Source organism: Mizuhopecten yessoensis, unplaced genomic scaffold (assembly GCF_002113885.1).
Source record: "Mizuhopecten yessoensis strain PY_sf001 unplaced genomic scaffold, ASM211388v2 scaffold10871, whole genome shotgun sequence".
NCBI classification, from domain to species: domain Eukaryota; kingdom Metazoa; phylum Mollusca; class Bivalvia; order Pectinida; family Pectinidae; genus Mizuhopecten; species Mizuhopecten yessoensis.
This window is the reverse complement of record NW_018408763.1, coordinates 309,209-329,691: the sequence shown is the minus strand read 5'-3', so window position 1 is coordinate 329,691 and position 20,483 is coordinate 309,209. Positions and strand designations below refer to the sequence as shown.

The 20,483-nt window shown below is 32.9% G+C and overlaps 2 protein-coding genes across 8 annotated transcripts in view; one reads left to right on the top strand and one right to left on the bottom strand.

Annotated features, from left to right (window-relative positions):
- Positions 1-20,483, bottom strand: part of LOC110463181 — a 494,021-nt gene that overhangs the window by 238,863 nt on the left and 234,675 nt on the right. The window lies entirely within an intron of this gene.
- Positions 1-20,483, top strand: part of LOC110463182 (protein couch potato-like) — a 177,832-nt gene that overhangs the window by 139,522 nt on the left and 17,827 nt on the right. For 4 of the 7 annotated variants that reach the window (XM_021517571.1, XM_021517575.1, XM_021517576.1 and 1 more), the window contains exons 2-8: positions 1,363-1,440; positions 6,685-6,747; positions 10,673-10,735; positions 11,095-11,233; positions 15,323-15,474; positions 16,756-16,782; positions 18,479-18,502. In XM_021517571.1, coding sequence (XP_021373246.1) covers positions 1,363-1,440; positions 6,685-6,747; positions 10,673-10,735; positions 11,095-11,233; positions 15,323-15,474; positions 16,756-16,782; positions 18,479-18,502 — 546 coding nt within the window. Of the gene's footprint in view, positions 1-1,362; positions 1,441-6,684; positions 6,748-7,530; positions 7,585-10,672; positions 10,736-11,094; positions 11,234-15,322; positions 15,475-16,755; positions 16,783-18,478; positions 18,503-20,483 lie in introns of all 7 variants that reach the window. The other 3 variants (XM_021517572.1, XM_021517574.1, XM_021517573.1) reach the window with 3 other exon arrangements.

Below are 20,483 nucleotides of genomic sequence, written 5' to 3'. Positions count from 1 at the left end.
ACATGGTCATGCACATTTAAAAAGTCTTCAGGATGTGATTCTTTGGTCCAAATCTATAGCATACATGGTCACATTTAAAAAGTGTGGTGGGTGTGGTTCTTTGGGCCCCATCTAAATGCACCAGATGGTCATATGTAATAAAGTTAGGTGGATTTGATATTTTTATAGTACAATGGTAAGCAGAGAATAAGCTGGAGAGTATTCACCGTAACTTGAGAGAAAGCACAGTAGTGTTTTTATAGGTATAATTAACAAGAGTTATGTCGGTATCATGTTGAAAGCTTCATCGCTCAATTAACGAAAACATGTGGTTACAACATCATTGAGAATAAAAGGATCACCATGGAGATCCGACGAACAAACGACAATTTTATGCCGACATTGTTGTTTCGTGTTACATTTCGTTACCAAATGTATTGCTTGTTAGTCGTGTGTGTCTTTAAGTAAAGCTTCTCTGTGACATTGACTAATACAGGGGCCGAAATGTTTGTAATAAATGCCCAGACAACACTACCAGACTTTGATGATAGAGTTATAATGCTGTATATGTTTTAGCAAGATTTAATACGTTGGTTCGTGTCACTGTTTTACTCTGTGTCTTTCTGAATCTTGGAAGAAAGCTTCTTGTTGAGTTTGATTTATGCCACATTAATAGAAATGCTGAATGGTTGTTAGTGAAAATCTAGGACTGAAGAATTCTAGTGTAAGATATCCTATTGTTTTCTTCATCTCCTCTAAAGCTTTGATATAAAACGTTAATTTGAAGAAATGGTAATACAGGTAGTTGATTGAATGACTGTGGACAAAATTATCCAAAAAATCTGAAATAATAGTAAACACCAGTATAACCCTGCTTTATAAATGTAGTTTGTGAAGGGCTTACTTATAATCTGCACTTTACAGATCTGACTTGTTAAATTCCTAAAACAGTTTAATATTTAGAATTCTAAGACGAGATCCAGCATTGGTGTCTTAGGCTTGTCTGTCTGTTGTATGGTACCATGATGCACAATGTTGATATTATCGTTATTAAATCTAAAGTATTACCGTTACCAGTTCTCATTATAATTGTTTTCTAATACTTTTACGTTAATTTATCAGTTTTATTATAAATCATCTTAGTTTCCAAATCAAAATCTGGAAAAAAATCAATCAAATTAAAATCATCTAAAATGGAAATATTTTCCAAAAGATAAAGAGTTAATTATATTGTTCAAAATCTGATTAACTCATTCACCCCTGAAGACACATTTGTAATCCTCCGATTCAAAGGTTGGAATAGCTCATTTGGAATTTCAGGGGTGAATGTTTATCAAAAGTGTTGAATTATATGTCATATTTTCTTTTCTTCTGATTTTTCAGGTGCGGACCTTATTTGTCAGTGGTCTTCCCATGGACGCAAAACCCCGTGAATTATACCTGTTATTTAGGACCTACGAGGTAATATTCGTCTCTCCATTTCTTACCTCTTCTCTCTATCGGCAGGAAAATGGTCATAAAATCTTACCAAACAATCAAGTTGCTCATTTAATATGATATATATTTCATATTGGATATGAGAATTATTGTTTGAAATAATAAAATATGCTTCAGATTTGAGATGTAAATGATATTAAAAGTAATTATTTTAAAGACTTAATTTGTGATTGGTTGAACAGTCCATTATTTCAGCATAAAGAAAATGGTTATATCAATTAACATTTATATAAGTTTAAAATAAAAAATCTTTTTGGAATCATTTTGGAATCATTTTCAGCCATATTTTGTCTAAAGGTGCTAGGAGGGATCTCAAATTTTCAACCAATCAACAATATTTCATATGCAAATTATGTTCTTGTGGTTGGAAATTGATAGAAAAGGAACTTTGATAATGAACCTGTTGCTGTTAAGGACTATCATCGTAAAAACATTCACACATTCAGACCAGACCCTATGTGTAATGCTACGGCATTCTGTCAATCAAGTAAATGAGTATCNGGGGGTGGGTTACATTCTGGGGGAGGGATCAGTGAGGTCTAATTACACTTGTCTCCAAGTCTGGCTTGCTCGTGCAACATTGGTGCAGGAATCAGCAGATCTGTTAAGTGATTAATTTGACTGATAAGACAACAGATGTAGAGGAGTCCGACATGTGCTACAGTGTTTGTGTGTTCTAGTACACTGAAGGCCGCTTACGTCAGAGAAACCAAAAATCACGGCATAGGAATTCTATCTACCATCATATCGTGTTCAGTTTTTCTTTAAATATAAAAATGTACTCAATGGCAGGTATGAGTGTACATTTGTGAGATTTTACAACCTGGGCTGAATTTTTATACTTTTTTTAAATTAAGTTAAATTAAGGGTTGGTTCGAGTAGATAATTTAGTTTGTACCTATGTATTTATATTTTATTTAGACAAGTCTACACTTTCCAAACTTTATCTGAGTCTTTTCATATACTTTTTGTTAGGGTGTTTCATTAAGATACGTACAGTACAAGTGTAGATACAGTACAAGTGTACATGTTCAAGGGGAGGTAACTGAGAATAGATACAGTATCTACTGCAGAGAGTTACCATAGGAACAACTACGGTATCCACTAATTTATGTCCAATTTAGATAATTTTGTAGATTTCTTTGAAGCATATCCCTGAGACCTTCCCTGTGTGCCCGTTACATGAGAAAGTTGTTTTCTCTCAAAAAATTTGCTGAATTTTATCAACATTATCAAGACCTGAATACGCTGTGGGTGTCCCCTGTGGCTGCTAAGTAAATGTATCATACTGGCCATTTTTGCCTTTTCTTATTCATCATAATTATATAGATATTAACTAGGATCATCCTGAATATTAATTTTGTATTAACTGCATTAAGGTGGATCCTGATGAATGTTAGTTTGAAGTAATAACTGGAGAAAAGAATCTCGATTATTTCTATAAAGTTTTTTTTTGGCTTTCAGTTATATCCCATTACCAGAGTATATATATTCTTTAAGCATCTGATATTAGACCATTTTTATTGGTCATTGGATGATTTTCGTGAAATAATGCATTTAAAATTAAAATGGCCTTTGAGTGTTCACATCATCATCACACTGTGACATGTTTTAAAGGCGTTAAACCACAAACAAACAAGTTATTGTATTATGTATTTTTTTCTATGTTTGGGAGGTTGGGATCAGGAGAGAAGATTTGGTTGAACTTTCTAACTTTTACTATCATCATTTGTTTTCCTTGATAGCTTGTCTTTTTGAAGTAAATAAAATAGCAGCGTTCGTCTTTTTTTTTTTTGTTCACATAAAAATTCACACTTAACACTGTTTTGAAGAAATTTGTTAATAGAAAAAATCCTGGGAGTGCAAACTATCAACCTTTGGAACTGATGGCCATGATAGATCTGCCTCACGATTATGCTTGGCTTCATGCTGTACTGAAAGCATTGATAAGATGCTGATTAACGTTTGGCTCAGTCTCGCTAACTTGGAATAAGATAAAACAGAAAGGAATTGAAAAATCTATGGTTATCTCCAGTTGGTAGGCGATAAGATTTTTTTTGTTGTTTTTTCCATTCTCTTTCCCTGGACTAGTTTATGTCCTGAACATAATAGATTTTTTTCACATAAAGAAAATGTAGACATTGCATAAAGAAAGGATGGATAAATAGTTGTGTGCCCCTACATGACCATGATGGACTGAACCGTTGATTCCTTTGGATCACCCCAATGTATGAAATGGGAGGCAAAGGTCACCACTGTAGCAAGAAATCATCTATTTTTTCCTAAAATAGACAGTAAGATATGTCTTCTCTAATTAGTTGGAGTAGAGTCCCCAGTCAATCATTCATTTACCTAATTTGGGTCCAAAGTCTGACTTGCCGCATCCACGTTACAGATCCTAGAAATGTATAGCAGCTATATAGAACCTAGGAAGCTCAGCATTGGTTAGCTTCTTTCTGGAATGAAGACGGCAGTGTTTTAGCAATTGACATTTTGCCTTAACCATTTCACCACTGTAGACTATAATGGACTCCTCCAGCTATCAAAGTATTGAAGAGTTTACTGAAGTTACATAGGGGTGAAAGGGTTAAATCCCTGGAAATTTCTGTGAAAGTCTAGTTATACCTGAACTTTCTTCGATTTAAGTCATCAGAATCTACACTGATTAGTCCATACTAAAGGTTTCATCATTAGAAGCATCCGTAATATCTCCCCAATTTTTTATACCAGACTGGTGGTCATTTCTGCCAATAACTTAACTCATTTACTCCTACTTGTTTAAAAAAGACTTGTCCAGTTATTTGATATGGTAAGGGGGGGGGGGGGGGGATGGGTTAAAATACCTGATTTATGATTAACTGTAAGTTATAGATGGAACTTGATTTGAGTTGGGCAAAGAACTCAAAGTAAGCAAGAAATGATTTTAAAGGAACTAGAAAAATATTTGTATTTAAAATCAATGTATAAAATTTGTAGTTACCAGTCCTTTTTCAATTAAGAGATTTTCAGAGATGTTAAGATTCTTCAGAAGGAAACCTAAACTTTCTGCAGGTTTGAAAATATACAGAATTTTACATAAATGAGAATAAAAGTGAATTAAAATAAAAACAAACTCCACATTTCTCTTTACTATTGAAATCACTTACAAATAAAAAACATTATGTCTTTTGTTTTAGCTGTAAATTGAGTTTTTCAAATGAGGCAAAATTTTTCTCATCACCCAAGTTAATCCATTCCTGTTTAAATGTGATATAGTAAACCCTACCCACTTACTTCTAAGTGTATGTGGGAGAATTCAAGGCTGCATCTTCGCAACAAAATCAATACTTTGATGCATAATTCACTCAGTTTATTGGGACTCTACATTGAAGATGTGCTATGGAATGGATAGGGTTTTTTACTCCAAGGTTACTGTCAATTTATTCTACGAGATATTGGATTTTTTTTTTGGTATAAGACGTCTGTATAGCAACGCAATGCTTTAAACCTCTTTTACATATATTATTATGTCATTCTTTATGTTGTCAAATTCAATTTTAAGTTTTTTTTATGTTATTTCTATAAGTATTGCTTTGGAAATCAAATATGTAAACAAAATAATCCGAAACTATGCAACAACATTAAGGAATGGAATGTTTGCTACAGATATGTAATAGAGCGAACTCAAAATACTCCAATGATTATCTTATTATCAAGTCTTAACACCTTATTGCATGTTTTGAAGAAATTTACCAAATTTGATTTATTTTATTGATTTTAAACCATTGCACATGTGAAAATAACTCCAATAGTTACTTCCCTTTGTTTATTAGATCTATGCTTATGTATGGTAATGAAAATAGATTGTAAATCCCTGACATGCTTACCTCCCCTTGCTTGAATTGATTTTAGTTGTCCTACCTGTTGTTAAAACCTGATTATCCTAACAAGACTTTTGACACAAATTTTCAAAAATGTCATCCTGGAAAAATATTTGAAAATTAACAAATTATTTTTTGGGTCTATGGGTCAGGATGATAATCTGATCTCTATACAATCCGGTGTCATTTTGAATTCCAATTTTGTTTTGTTTTGTAAGTATACAAAATGGAAGATTTGTGTTAATTGGTCATCAGACTGTATCAAGCTTTAAACTTGTCCCCAGTTTCATAACACCTAGTTACAGAAAGGTATCTATTGTACAGAATAACTTCAGTAAACATCAGGTTTTCTGTCATAAAAAAGTAGTATATACTTCAGGTGCTAAGTTTTCCATGTTTCACATCAAAAGTTTCTATATAACAAAGAATTAATAAAGATGTATTCATAATATTTCCATATAGATTAATAGGACATTAAGTTTGTCCCACTGTCCACAGAAGACTTCCTTTTGCTAAAACTACAAAATCTACTTAAAGATCATTAGGTTATCAAACAAGATCAAAAACATTGTCAGATGTATCAAACTTGATCATAATTATAAGGTTCAATCGAAAAACTCGGGGGCCTGGCTGTTCTTGATATGTATAGAAATGTTCAAGCAGTACTGTGATAAAGATTGCATGCTTGTTATGTATTTATGAATTACATCTGTAGATATTTATTTGGTTGTTTTCATCTAGAAATTTAAACTTTTTACATTGTCAGACATTACAGGTTCAAAATGCACTTTACTATGTAAGGGGAGTAACTCCCCTTGAATCTCGATAACTTTGAGGTGGCAGAACACAAAAAGCACCTGCACATAAAAATAAGAACCTTATATCCGAATGCTTTCATGGAATTAGTAAAAGTTATATATATTAAAGTTGCTTTGATTGTTGCACAGGAAACAAAAACAATGTTTTCCCTAATCTAGTGTCTTCATTAATATTTCTCTTTACACAAAATGTTGCATTCTCCACTTTTGATGAAAAGAAAAATGGTCTTATGTTTTTTCATCAAACTCTTTATCTATATCAAAGCTAGGAAAAGCCAAATTACATATTTTGTTAGTTTATCTAATAATGGGAAATAAAAAGCTGAATCAAGAAGTTGGAGAAAGCTTTATTTCATGGTTGAGTAATTAATTTATCCTTTTTTACCACACTGTTGCTTTATAGTGTATGTCGTATTAATTCATTAATTGATTAATGTATTAGAGCAGAACTTAAATGCACATGCAAAGCGGTGGTGTGCGGTGTATATATGTACTTAATTCTGATTGGTGGCAGTCTTTATTGTTTCCAGGGTTACGAAAATGCTTTGTTAAAGGTGATGGGAAAACCTGGCAAAAATAATGCAGTAAGTAATGTAAGTGTCATCGCCATAGCAACAAATATGGCTTAATTTCTACTTTTGACAGCACTTTCACCAAACTAGCGGATCCAGTTGCCATGGCAATCTGAATGCCATATTGTGTCTTTCCACTTTGCTTGGAGACAAGGCCATGGTTGCTGAATGGTTGTTTCTCACCAGGGCATCGTCATGGCAACTCACCATTGTTTGTTGGCTAACATCACTACTTTATATATTTTGTTACTACCAAGTTCGATGGATATTCCAAGTCTCTGCAACATGGCCTGGCAACGAGGTGGTCTTATTTTTTTGGTAATTTTAAAGAACAATTTTATTAAGTTTTTCATATTGTGTTTTAAAAACATGTAATTGGTAAAAACACAGAAGAAAAAAGAGGAATTATTTCATTTCAATGAATTCCTTTCTTGTTCTGATCAGAAAATCTTCACTATTTTATTCAAAATGCAAATGAAAAAAACTGTCTAGCATAATATGTTTGATTGTAAATAAAAAGTCTAAAAGTTTATTAAAAAGTAATAGTTATCTCCCTTCATCCGTCCCCAAAGAAAGAATCTCTTGCCTCGTTTGAATGTTGTTGAGACTTGTGAGGATATCGGACGCTGTTGATTGCATGTAGATATTGCCGGCCTATAGAAGCTAAGACCTGGGAATGGCATCATTGTACATTAGACGGAACTAACAATTAACATTCACTGTAAATCTGGCGTCGCCACTAGATGGCGCCACTAAAACATCACTGCACGTTGTGTGTACGTCTCACTACTGTTATTGTTTCAGGGGTACGAGAACTCCTTATTGAAGGTCACCAATAAAAATGGCAAAAACACTTCTGTAAGTACGCAGTTCACCGATCACCAAGCACTAATGTTGATTTCTAACCGAAAAAATGTGTGTCATTGTACGTTGCTGTGTATGATGAAACCATTTATATATGTCATTTGTCCAGTTCTGTGTGCTAAAGTGTGCTACATCTGTTTCTGGTATCATGTTTTAAAGAGTTTAATGGTTGTTGGAGTTATTCAGCATCCTCTTATTTATATTAGGAATACAATTTATGGAGCTAGATTCATCTTTTGTATCCTGCATATTTCATTCATGTCAAATCAGTTCCTTTTGTGATCAGATTAAAAGTAGAAAAAAAGCATATGCAATCATGTCTTATTTGTTAATTTGATCATAGCTTTGTCTTTTAAAGTCATGTGATTATACCATATTTGTACTCTGGTCATGTGACCATACCTCATTTTGTCTCTGGTCATGTTACCATGCCTAATTTGTCTCTGGTCATGTGACCATGCCAATCGTTTGTCTCTGTCATGTGACCGTGCCTCATTTGTCTTTGGTCAATGTGACCATAACTGTTTGTCTTTGGTCATGTGACCGTGCCTCATTTTGTCTCTGGTCATGTGACCATGCCTCGTTTGTCTTTGGTCATGTGACTATGCCTCATCTATTCTGTTATGTGCTGAGATGTGGCTGAGGTGTTGCCTCCGATTATAATGCTGTTGGTTTATTTCTTTCACTGTTGTCTGGTTTTGGTGTTAGTGTCCTTGTTTCTGTACAACATACTTGGATACGGTGAGGGGGATGTGTGTACCCAAACCACAATGGGATAGTTGTAGATGTGGGGTAAGTTTAAGGCGAAGTTTATCAACATGACACTTATACACCGTGATAAAGATTCTCCTGGGTTGTCTTTGGAGTCGGTAGTAATAAGAGGAGATGGTAAAGATATAAAGGTGTAGTGATCACAGGATAGCAGAAAGGGTGAAAATCAGATTAACCCGTTCACCCCTGAAATTTCATAATGAACTATTCCAACTTTTGATTTGGAAGAGTTCAAATGTGTCATCAGGGGTGAATGAGTAAATAGAATTTTAGTAATGGTAAATGGTAGAGCAGAAAATTACAAGATTGTAAATTTACGCATTTTTCATTTCCTGATGTTGAATTAGGCGACTGTTTCATCGTTTGTGTTTTCATTTGTAACATGTATATCAGTAGATCGCTTGGCTTGTAAGGACTATTATTAATACCAAACTATCATGCAAGTTTTTTCAAATCAAATAAAAAATGTAATATAATGAACATTTTTTTCCCTTCAGGTTTGGTACTTTAACCAGAATGAACTCTTCAATTATTGAAATTGCGAACAATTTTTGATTGCAAATGAAAAAATCAAATATCCTCGTAGAGCTTAATTGTATTACGATGTGACGGCTACACGTGGGTGCAGAAAGGTTGCAAATTCCTATGAGGGACCCACATAGGCATCTATCAGGTTCCTGTAATGCTTAATGGCAATTTTCAAAGAATTAGATTAAGAAAATTAATTATCCAGTATCCCGTGGGAGGCCCCTTGGTTATTGGTTAGATGTGAATGGAGGAAGTAGCTTGGAGAAGTCTGTTGCTTTATTCAGCTTTACTTCGTAATTGACAGGTGTATTTAAGGAACAAAAGTATCACGTTGACAGAGACACGGCATCCAACATCTCCTGTCATTGTGACGGATTATTGATGTTAAATGATCTAGTAGATTCATCTAGATGTGCTTAGAATAACTACCTTCTATACTTCCTGCTCTATAATTTATTTGTGTGTCAATTCTCGTGGTGTTGTAATACCAGCTCAACCCTCACGCTCGTTAGCCGGTTCGTTAGTGCTAATTTCAAATAAGTGAATTCAAAATTAACATAACAAAGTTTCATTTTTAAGAATATTCTGTTTTTGAATTGTTCAGTACTTAAAAACATCAATGGTTTTGATTTTAATCATTTCAAAAAGGAATTTTAAAAAAAGCAAAAAGAGAAATTTCACAACATATTTTTAACAAGTTTGTTAGGAAATAACTTGAATCAAAATGTGAAGTTAATCATTCAGTGTTTCAAACCACATTTATTTGACCACAACATAATAGTGTTCTGTGTTTTACTGAAACACCACTGGTGACCATGACATCACTAGAAAAAAATCTATCCTGTATAAACTACATTTATTTATGTTTGAAGTGTGTAATACATATTACAATAACCTGTTACTATATTTATCTGTATGGAAATGTGCTGAAATATCTGTATTAACCAGGAATGGAACGTTTGGGAGGTAGACGGTCTTGGTTATAATGTCAGTGTGGAGATATGGTTTGGTAGCGTTGGCCGTAACAGTTGGCTAAGAAAAACGGAACATAGAATATTTAAGAGTGTGTTAATTTATGCTCAACTCTTTTTTTTCAGTGATGGATAAGAAATATTTTAAATCTTTTAATAAACATTTATCATTTTATTTTACATTTGTTTTGTAATGTATTTCGAAACTGTAAATTTTGATTTTACTTCTAGTTTATATCCCCAGAGAAAGTTTCTTTTCTGTCTGTGAAATCTTTGGTGTCTAGGAAATTGAATCAGATCTGATTTACTTATACGTCTGTTATTTCCTCTGAGTGTTTCATCTTCTTTTACATCAAATAAGTTTCCTCTGTTTGTTGTGAAGATTGTGTTGCTCTTCCTTCTTTTTTGTTGTCTAGTTGGATTCTGTTGTCAATTTGTCGAGGTACATGTACATCTTTGACGTTCCTAAGTTGTCCTATGGTGTTGACTGTTTGGAGACAGATATCTTTGTTGCTTACCTGTAAAGGAAATTGCAAGTCTTCATGTTGAAAGTTAAGGAACGATTCATTTCGTTGGAATATAACAAATATATGAACTGACTATTTAGGATTAATCTAATCATAAGTAAATATCATGCTTATTCATCAAATTTATTTAACTCATTCACCTCTGAAGACACATTTGAACTCTTCCATTTCAAAGGTTGAAATAGTTCATTATGAAATTTCAGGGGTGATTGAGTTAAAGAACATTCCTTGTGACAATGAGATAAATGTGAACCCGTTATTTACCTTTTTACTGTACTTTTTTAGCCTGTAGGATTTGTTACATTCAACACAAGGAAAGCTGCAGAAGCAGCGAAGGCTGACTTACAGGTGAGTTATCTCCCCTTGATAAACTTATCTCCCTTGAATTTCTTTTCAAATTATGTCCTTTGAATAATAAAATAGAAATAATATTTGCTATATTTTGTTCCAGATGTCTTCTATTTGTTTTAATTCAAAACACACAATGGCCAGCGATTTGATGATATACAGATTGTCATTCCACTGAAAAAATTACTCAGTAATACCACAATATATTCATATTTGATTATTGGAGGCCATTGTCTTAATTTCTCAGTAATTTTGGCTTAGTTTGACCTCTTTATATGTTTCTTACAAACTCTCAATTTTTAATAATTTTGATTATTTTTATTTGATATTTAACAAGTATTTGATAAAATTTTATTCAGGGTGTCCGATTTGACCCCGACCTTCCACAGCTGTTGAGGTTAGAGTTTGCAAAGAGCAACACGAAAGTCACCAAGCCTAAGCAGCAGAGTCCACAGCCAGCGGCCACACACCCCACACTGATCCACCCAATCACAGGACGTAAGTTTCCATAGCAACACCTTTATATGTCAATCAAAGTTCTTGCCACACCCACCTACGTCAATCAAAACTCTTAGCCACACCCACCTATGGCAATCAAAGCCTTCTTACTTTCAAAATGCTTTCTGTCAAACTTCATTTATCAAAGTCTTACTGACACAACCCTTTCTGTCTATCAAATTCTTATAGCCACGCCCCCTTTTTATCTGATCGTATTGCTACATCCTTTTATGATTATTTTTTCTGCGACACACAAAATGCTAAATGCTTTCGTGGCGTGGAAGACTTTTTGAGTACCTATCACCTCTTCAGTGTATCAATATACCATGCTTAGAATAATGTAACACATCTGTACGGCATTTTAGCCCACATCCAATATGGTGGCACCACTTTAAAGCACGTCCCACTTGCAATCATCCACATTCTCAATCATATTATGCAGCCAATTTCAATTTTGTTTATGAACTTATTTGCTCATTAAATATTTATATCTATACACACGTTAATCAAGCAGCTTTACAAGTTTGTATTACCATATATAATTTATGTTTGTCTCCTGGGATTTAATTGGTATTCTTTTGATTGACAAAACAATTATTTTCAGTTTTAATGTTTAATTTTGAGAGAAATATTTCCTGAGTGTGTATGGGTGATCAGAACTGATGTCATATTATGGAGATGGAGGACAGACATTTCTGAAATGTGCTTTCTTCACATCTGTTATGTTATAATTGTACTGTAATATTACTCCAAAGTTTTCCTCGGACATTAACAGAACGACTGGATTTATTTCTCTTGTAGGACAAATAACTTTAGCAAGTAGGTGACTCATGTTAGAAGTGAGGAAACGGATTTGACAGAAAGCAAAGCAAAGCAGGAGAATTTTAAAATCAAAAATATATCACTTACATAGAGTCTGTGTAAGATAAGGGTTATCTAGCACTGCCATATGTACAGGTGGTGAATAATTTAAATAAAACAAATATGTAATACTTGTAAATATATGGGCTTCTAGTTGGGGACAAAATCATTTATGTAAAAAAAAATATTGAATTTCTTCACTAGAAGTGGGTTAAATGATGATTTTTATTACCATTTTGGGTTAAAAAAAATCTATACTTGCTAAATCCACTTCGTTTCAGAGGAAGAATCCTAATATTTCCCACTCATGTTTTTTATTTTTAAAATCAACAAATTCCCAACCATTTAATTGATAGATGACCTATAACAGCTTAATTCTATACATTTTATGTAATCATCTTATCAAATACTGGACTTGTCACTACTTTTTAAATTAATTTCTTGAATACATAGTGCCTCTCTCACAAAAATCTACAATATTGGCTGGTATATGGACATCAGTTTCTAGGTGGTTCAGACCTACTGATTCTCCGGCTTTGCTTGAGACTGTTTTAGTGTATCACTTCACCCTCTGATTATTCCGAGACGAATTATTTATCTTCCTTATATTTCAATTTGCGCTGACATATTCATGTTCAGGATTTAGGTTAAAACAAATGTCAACAAAGGTTTCATATGAAGCCAGGAAGTATTTTTTTGGGATATAAAAGGAATATTGGAACAAAAGAAACAAAAAAAGGCATTAATAGGTTCACTACATCACAAAATTCCACTGAGGTGTTGTGTTGTTTTGTGTTGTGTTACGCACCATCAGTGACTTCCATACAAAAAGTAAAGCACCATCAGTGACTTCAAAACAAAAAGTAAAGCACCATCAGTGACTTCAAACAAAAAGTAAAGCACCATCAGTGACTTCAAAACAAAAAGGAAAGCACCATCAGTGACTTCAAAACAAAAGGAAAGCACCATCAGTGACTTCAAAACAAAAAGGAAAGCACCATCAGTGACTTCAAAACAAAAAGGAAAATACCATCAGTGACTTCAAAACAAAGTAAAGCACCATCAGTAGTGACTTCAAAACAAAAAAGAAAGCACCATCAGTGACTTCAAAACAAAAAGGAAAACACCATCAGTGACATCAAAACAAAAGTTAAGCACAATCATTGACTTTTCTTATAAAAAAACAAAAACTAAAACTAAAACAGAAAAAAAAGATCAAGGTTCATCAAATATTTTGGAGAAAACAATTGCTAAAATTATCATTGACTTAAAAAAAAATCAATTTTCACATCAATGAATCACCGATTTCTTAAAATGCTCAGCACCATCAATGATTTTGGAAAAGAAAATATAACGATGCACCACTTACGATTTTGGTAAAAGTTTGAAACACGAACGGTGATGAGCACAGAGGATTTGTCAACCTTTTCTTGTCAACTGTTATAGAATGCTTGGTAAATAAGTAGGAATATCAAGGCAAACTTTTGAATACAAATACATATTTTTATACATCACTGTGAACTTCATAATAGAATGATAAATACTGGTTAATTGAACAATTATCAGTTCCTTATCAGGTGAAAGCTGTATTCTAGACATGATTATCTATAAAAAAAAATCACAGTCCAATCTAATAGGATTTGCACCATATAATTATTTTTTCGAAACATTAAATGAAATTTGTGTTTCTGTCATTAATCTGTTGTATATTTTTGCTACTTCAGTGCTACTTTTAACAGCAAAACCAGAATGATCATAAGAATGTTTTTCTTTTTTAACATTTCAATGTAGACTCAGAGTCAATCAGAGAACCTGGTGAAACAGATCAGCGACCTTTGAACTTTGACCCCATGTGATCAGCAGCCTAGGGTTTTTGGCCCCTGACTTTGGAAACCGGTGCTTGTTACAAATTTCTCTTCTATAAATAACCCTACCGATGTTGTAGCAACTCGCACCAACAACTTACGCTAAAAACCTGCACCATTAGACTGTACCAAGTCACGGGGTTTATTTTGATGCAATGTAATGCTTTTCATACATCTGCATGGTTCGTTGCTTCCTGAGAGTTATATCCGATACAGGCCCTGTAGACCTTTTCACCCTCTTCTCAGATTTCTTTCAACTCTGAACCTCTGGCCTCGACATTGACTTTGATTATTCCACATGAGCGTTGGATTTCAAGATTCCGATAGATCAGGTTTAGCTGATTTAAATGTTTATGTTCACAGAATCTTGATTAATTGAAATAACTGCTATTGGTCAGGCTCAAGGACTAACATTTGTCACTGGAATGTAAAAATTAACTAATTAGGAGCAATTACAAAAACAAAACTGTCTAAGCAATTAAAATAATGAACTTAAGTTACATTATTGATAAATATTTTTATATTTTTAATTGTTTCTCAGAAAATATAAATGAGGAGAAAATTCTTTGTTTGGACTGCAATAACAAAATGCATGACTTTTGACCTTTGAACTTCAGACCACCTTACCATATACTGTCACTCCCCAGCACAAGTTGGCTTGCAGACTGACCAATCACCTAGCTCTAAACATATTAACCTGTTCACCCTTCAGCTTCTACAGTGGACTATCTGTTCCTTATTTGATGGGTCAGTCCATTGGATTTTGAAGGGACAGGTTAATTGGGGAATAGAAAAACTATTGTTTTTCTGTTTCCATAGTCACAATGTTTTATTATAGAATTCACACAGACACACTGATGGTAAAGGGACTTTTTCATGCTGCAAAACCTGTTCATTCCTTAGAGAATTAGTCACAATGTTATCAATAATCGCAATGCACTAACAAGTCATTTGTGATATCTCTCTGTATCATATTTAATAGGAAAATGTGTTCAATGATAACAAACATAAAATTACATAGCCATAATTTCAATTGTAAATCAAACAAAAGGAAATAGATCCAGAAAAAGAAATGTATGACATGTTTTCCCATTAAATAAAAACAAATATTACATGTAGAGGATGATGGAAATAACACAAGGATATCCTATTTTTGGCAAAATAAAGTAGGAAAAATATAAAAATCTATTACTTCTTTTTCTTTAAATTAAACAAAAATGATGTCGTTTGCGGACCTGTTTTGCAGTGTGTAGTAAACTTTCCTTCCTTGTGGCCCCGGTTTGTGTACAAAACTCTCTCACCAGGAAATATTCCAGACTAGCGTTGAAATCACGTGTGCCTCTCTTTCTCCCTCCACTTACAGAAGAGTTAGGAACAGCTACGTTTTTCCCCAGCGCACCTGAGGCATGGGCGCCGCATCCTTTAGCGGCCTATCCTGACATGACGCAGAGTGCTGCTATCCACCAGACAGCCGCACTTATCCACCATCCCGCCCTCGCACAAGTACCGGTACGGGTTAGTTGTCAATCTTTATTACCAATTATTGCACCCGTGTCATGTTAGTCACCGAGGCTCCAACGTTCAAACAGTTGTTTGCTGAACGGGGCACAGTTAACATTTTCTATGTGTCATATGTCACATTGATTAGAAAAAAAGGTAGGTCGATTTATATTTAGGTACTAACATTTTCAAACAGATTTTTCCTTTTTCTTTTTTGGAAATATTTTCTTTTTGTTGTGTTGTACATCTGAACACTTTTAATCTAATAAAAAAACAAATTGCTATTTAATCATATGTTTTATGAAAGTTCAGAATTTTCTTATAATGTGCCATTAGCTACATTGTAACCCTGCTTTCAACAACGGGGACCTCTGTGTTTCACTGTCAAGATCACTTTCTTTTTTCTCACATGTGCAAAAAATGCCTTGCGGCGGTCACTATTTTATGTTGATGTACATTGCCTTGCCTTTTTGTGTTGGTAGATAAGGTTACTCTGATATTTCTTGCACGGAAATCATGAATTCCACACATTTGTAGAATTTGACAGTTTATCTCACCAAATCACTGTTAAGCTAACAACACATTAGAAAATCAGAAATCAATCCAACAATTTAAATCATGATATAAAATTATCTTCAAAAAGTTTCACAAATTGTGATTTTTGTAAGGTATTTGTATAAATCCTATTTTCTGATGCACACTTTTCAGCTTCATTGTTTTCCTGAAAAGTGCCAAGCGTTCTCTCTTAGGGATAGCTATAGAAATTAGGCTGTTCAGGGCTCCTGTCTGTAAATCATATAAGTTTGTCTTTTAAACTAGATAGATAGATTTATTGGCACAATGTACATGATTTCAGCAGTTAAATAAGTGGTTTAGTTTTGTAATTTATTCTTTATTGTAACACCTGTATGTCTTAGGTCTATAATACATAATCCTAAAATTCTGCACAAATTTCATTGAAAACATTGTACACTTTATTTTGTATCCGTATAAAATTATTAATTGACATAAAGTTCTGCACAAATTTCATTGTACACCTTGTTAATATACATTTTTTTCTTTCTTTTTAAATGGTATTATCTAAATTTGAATTTTCCGAAAGTTTGTCCTTAGGAGATGCAGGGGTATTGGTTAGCCGGAACTAAACAGTGCAAGACTTTTTTATACTGTCATTCTTGACATTTGAATTGAACTGACGGAAAATAAAAACAAGAAACAGTGCTTTGGTTTGGTAGCTGTGATGATATGGATGCAAATAGCTTGACGACCTTGACCTTTCATTTATTTTATTTTCAGGACACCTGGCTACAGCAATTGCCCCAGGTAAGAAAAAGTTCAAGTAAAAATTAGGTGTTTTTTCTGCACACAGTATCTATCTAGATGATCATGTATACGTTTTTTTCTGCAGTTTGTCCCCATTTCTCTTGTTATACCCGGCCCTGGGATTTGAGACTAATTTCACTCAAAATAGCTTTCAATCGTTTGGACTGCATGAACTACATATAGACCCAACATTACCATGAATGTCCAGATTTTCAAAATTTATTGTGCACCTAATGGTATTTTGAAGTCAGCTTGAAATATGAGAGTTTTACTTATAGCTGAAATAAATGGCAAATTCTTATTGGTTCGCAAATTCCACATCAATCAATATGTATATATATTATATAGTAGATAATGAATAAACAAGAAGGAAAATATAGAATAAAATGATAAATTTGTACGATCTACACCTTTCTGCCTACTAGGTCTTCTTCAGGCGGATTGATGTGTTATTGGTATAAATATAGATAAACAGCATTTCCTTTGTCGTTATTATCTTTTTGCCGATTTATCTATTTAACTCATTCACCCCTGAAATTTCATAATGAAATATTCCAACCTTTGAATTGGAAGAGTTCAAATATGTCTTCAGGGGTGAATGAGTTAAGTAATATGCATCCAACAAGCTTTGTTTGTGCGGATCCAGTGCTCGTATTGGATCATACTACTGTCGCTATTACTTACCAGACCTATATACATAAAGACCATATGCGGCAAAGAAGTAATTCCAACAGTGTGGACAAGTTTAGGTTGTCAAATTTTCAGACTGTATGTATACTTACCAGACATCGCTATAGCGATTTTTGTTGTTGTGTCATACTTTGACGTCATCATGTCATACTTTTTCCTTTAAATAAACATAATCTCCTTGAAATAATGAAATTGCTAAGGAATGTGTTGTTGAGATTGATTTTTTTTTAAAATTATTTCTTCGTCCGTAAGGACAATTTAACTAAAGGATTTGATATGTAAAGAGAATATGGTCTTTATCTTAGCCTAAGCGGTCATTTAAGTTCTATTTAAATTTTATATTTAAGAAGAAACATAAACTGAGACTTAATTTGAATTTGGTCACAAAAAATACAAGGAAAGATCTATAAAAGGTATTTTGATATATAAAAAAACAGCATTGAAAGATTCAAATCATCACTCACATGTAAAATATTTTGAAAGTATCATTTTTATTGAATTAAAAAAAAAGAAAAAGAAAAAGAAAGATTTAAAATTTGAATAACTCTATATATGTGTAGCAAATATTTATTTCCATCAGATTAAAAAAAAAAAGGAAAAATAGTGCAGAAATTAATTTCTATAATCTGATATATATTTATACCATAATATTCATGCAAAAATGTTGAGAAAAAGAATAGAAAATGAAAAATTAAATGAATAAAAAAAACCATGAAAAATGGGGGGGAATGAAAATGAAATTTTAAAAAATAAAGAAGAAAAATTATTCACAGAAAAAAATAATTTCAAACTGAATGTGGAAACAATGTTACAGATTAATAAGAATTTGTCATTTATTCTTGCTATACACTGCACCTAGAACTTCTCCAGAATCATGTGTCCCTAAACTGTTTTAATAACGATCTGGAGAGTTTACTCTGCGTATTGCCGCACCAGCTACTGCTCCGATGTTTACTAGGTACGAAAATACTCAAGACGTTGACCCAATTTTCTAATCAAATTGCAGGACTGGTACCACCAACTCACTCAGGTAAACAAAATCAATTCAAAATTTAATTTCAACTTCAAGAAGAAATCTTAGTGAAAATTACATGTTTAAGATTCAGCATGAAAACAAAAGTCATTTTGGAAAAAAAGTACTTCGGTTGCTTTAAGTTTCAAAATGAATGCCAGTAATTAAATACATACATTCCTGAAATAATTTTCTTGACATATTGGAAAGAAATTTTAATAAGTTATTCCTTATATTATTTGAAATGAATCTTTTTTAATGCATGATTTTAATAAAGTTCATTTCAAATTGAGATATTTTGTATTGGAATCAAATTGACCAGAAATTGAGATAAAATTTGAGATTGTGAAAAACACAAGGTACCATGCAGGTTGATTATGAAATAATAATTTTGATTGAACCATGATCACGACATGTCCTTGAAAGGCTGACTCTCAAGTTGTGCAGAGTCTAGTAGGACCAATCAGTTGGAGATATTTCGAATAGAATTATTTCCGAGTGTTTCCATAAGTAAGATTTTATGTGAATTACGAATTAAAATGAAAGCATAAATTTCACTATCATGGAATCGAGATTGGACAATTTATTTTAGAATATGAAAAAAGGAAAGATATATTATAAATGTAATTATTACTGAATTGTTTTGATGGACTAACTTGCCTGCTAAGGTACATCGTGTACTTCCAGACGATGTAGGTCGTTTCTACATATTTCATTTCTCGATCCCATGCTATTATCATTCTACTGTCTATCTTTTTTCTCATGATTTTGATTTTGAATATTTTCTTTTATTTGTTGTTCGTTTTATACCTCTGACCTTTAACCCCAAATATTGTACAATAGCCATGTGGTGATGTCATTAAGCTACATAGAATTACATGGAATTTAAAAAAAAAAAAAGTGTTTTTGATTATCAAAATTTTTCATTGTTAAGCTGTAAGAAAGACACTGTAACAATTTAACTGTCATACTGGTGATTCCATTAGTAAAATAAAAACTGACAGGTAATGTAAATGTCATGAGACAAATAAGAAATAGCAGAAGAAAAAAAGAAGAAAAAAACCTAAGCATCAAATGATGAGGACAGTGTCTGTAACTATGGTTTTCTCTGTAGCTATGGCAACAGTTAAGTGTGATTTCTCTCTGATGACTCTGCATGATGAACTAGTGACATAGCAATATGGCCTTAATGACTAGACCAGACTGATTCAAAAATTTCATCAACCTTCAGGTTTATTCAAGGTCATTGGATCCTTTCAATTGGGATACAGAATCTTTTCCTTGCAATTTTTACAAGTAAAATGTATAAACAAAGGCTTCTCTTAAAATTAGTAAGAATAGCAATTCACATAAAAACTTCAACTGATATTTGAAATGTTTTGAAAAATTGATAAAGTAGGATTTAATCACAATAAATATCTAGCTGGTGCATTAAATGTTTCATTCTCAATTACATTTTATTTGATGAAATTTTTCAATTAAGGCTGGTCTGTTGGTTTATTATTCCTCACGTCAAATTAGTTCTTATATATTTATACATTTTACTATTCACAGTCATGCGCTACATAACTTCAAAGCACTTTGTAAATGGCACTGTATGTATTTACAGTAGATGGTTTCCATGGCGATGACCTCACAGCCTTAGAATTTGACCTCCGTGACAAAATTTGCTGTCTTTTTGTTGAGTGTCAACTATAGTTTTAAATTTCCACATTTGATTGTTATTTAGGTTAATGATAAAAATATTAAGATGAAAATAAAATGATTTCTGTGAAAACTTAAATACAGCAAACAAGTCACGGAAACAAAGGAATGACAAAACAGTTGACAGGCAGAGAGGGATAACCTACCTTGAAACAGAACTCTTCTGTTAAATTGGCCAAACATTTTCTGACTATTAGTGCTAATTCCATCTTGAACAACAAGACACAGAAAAACGTTTGCATCTTCATACATGGAAACGAAAATTCCTTTTTTAAATTTTTAGATGAACAGATTC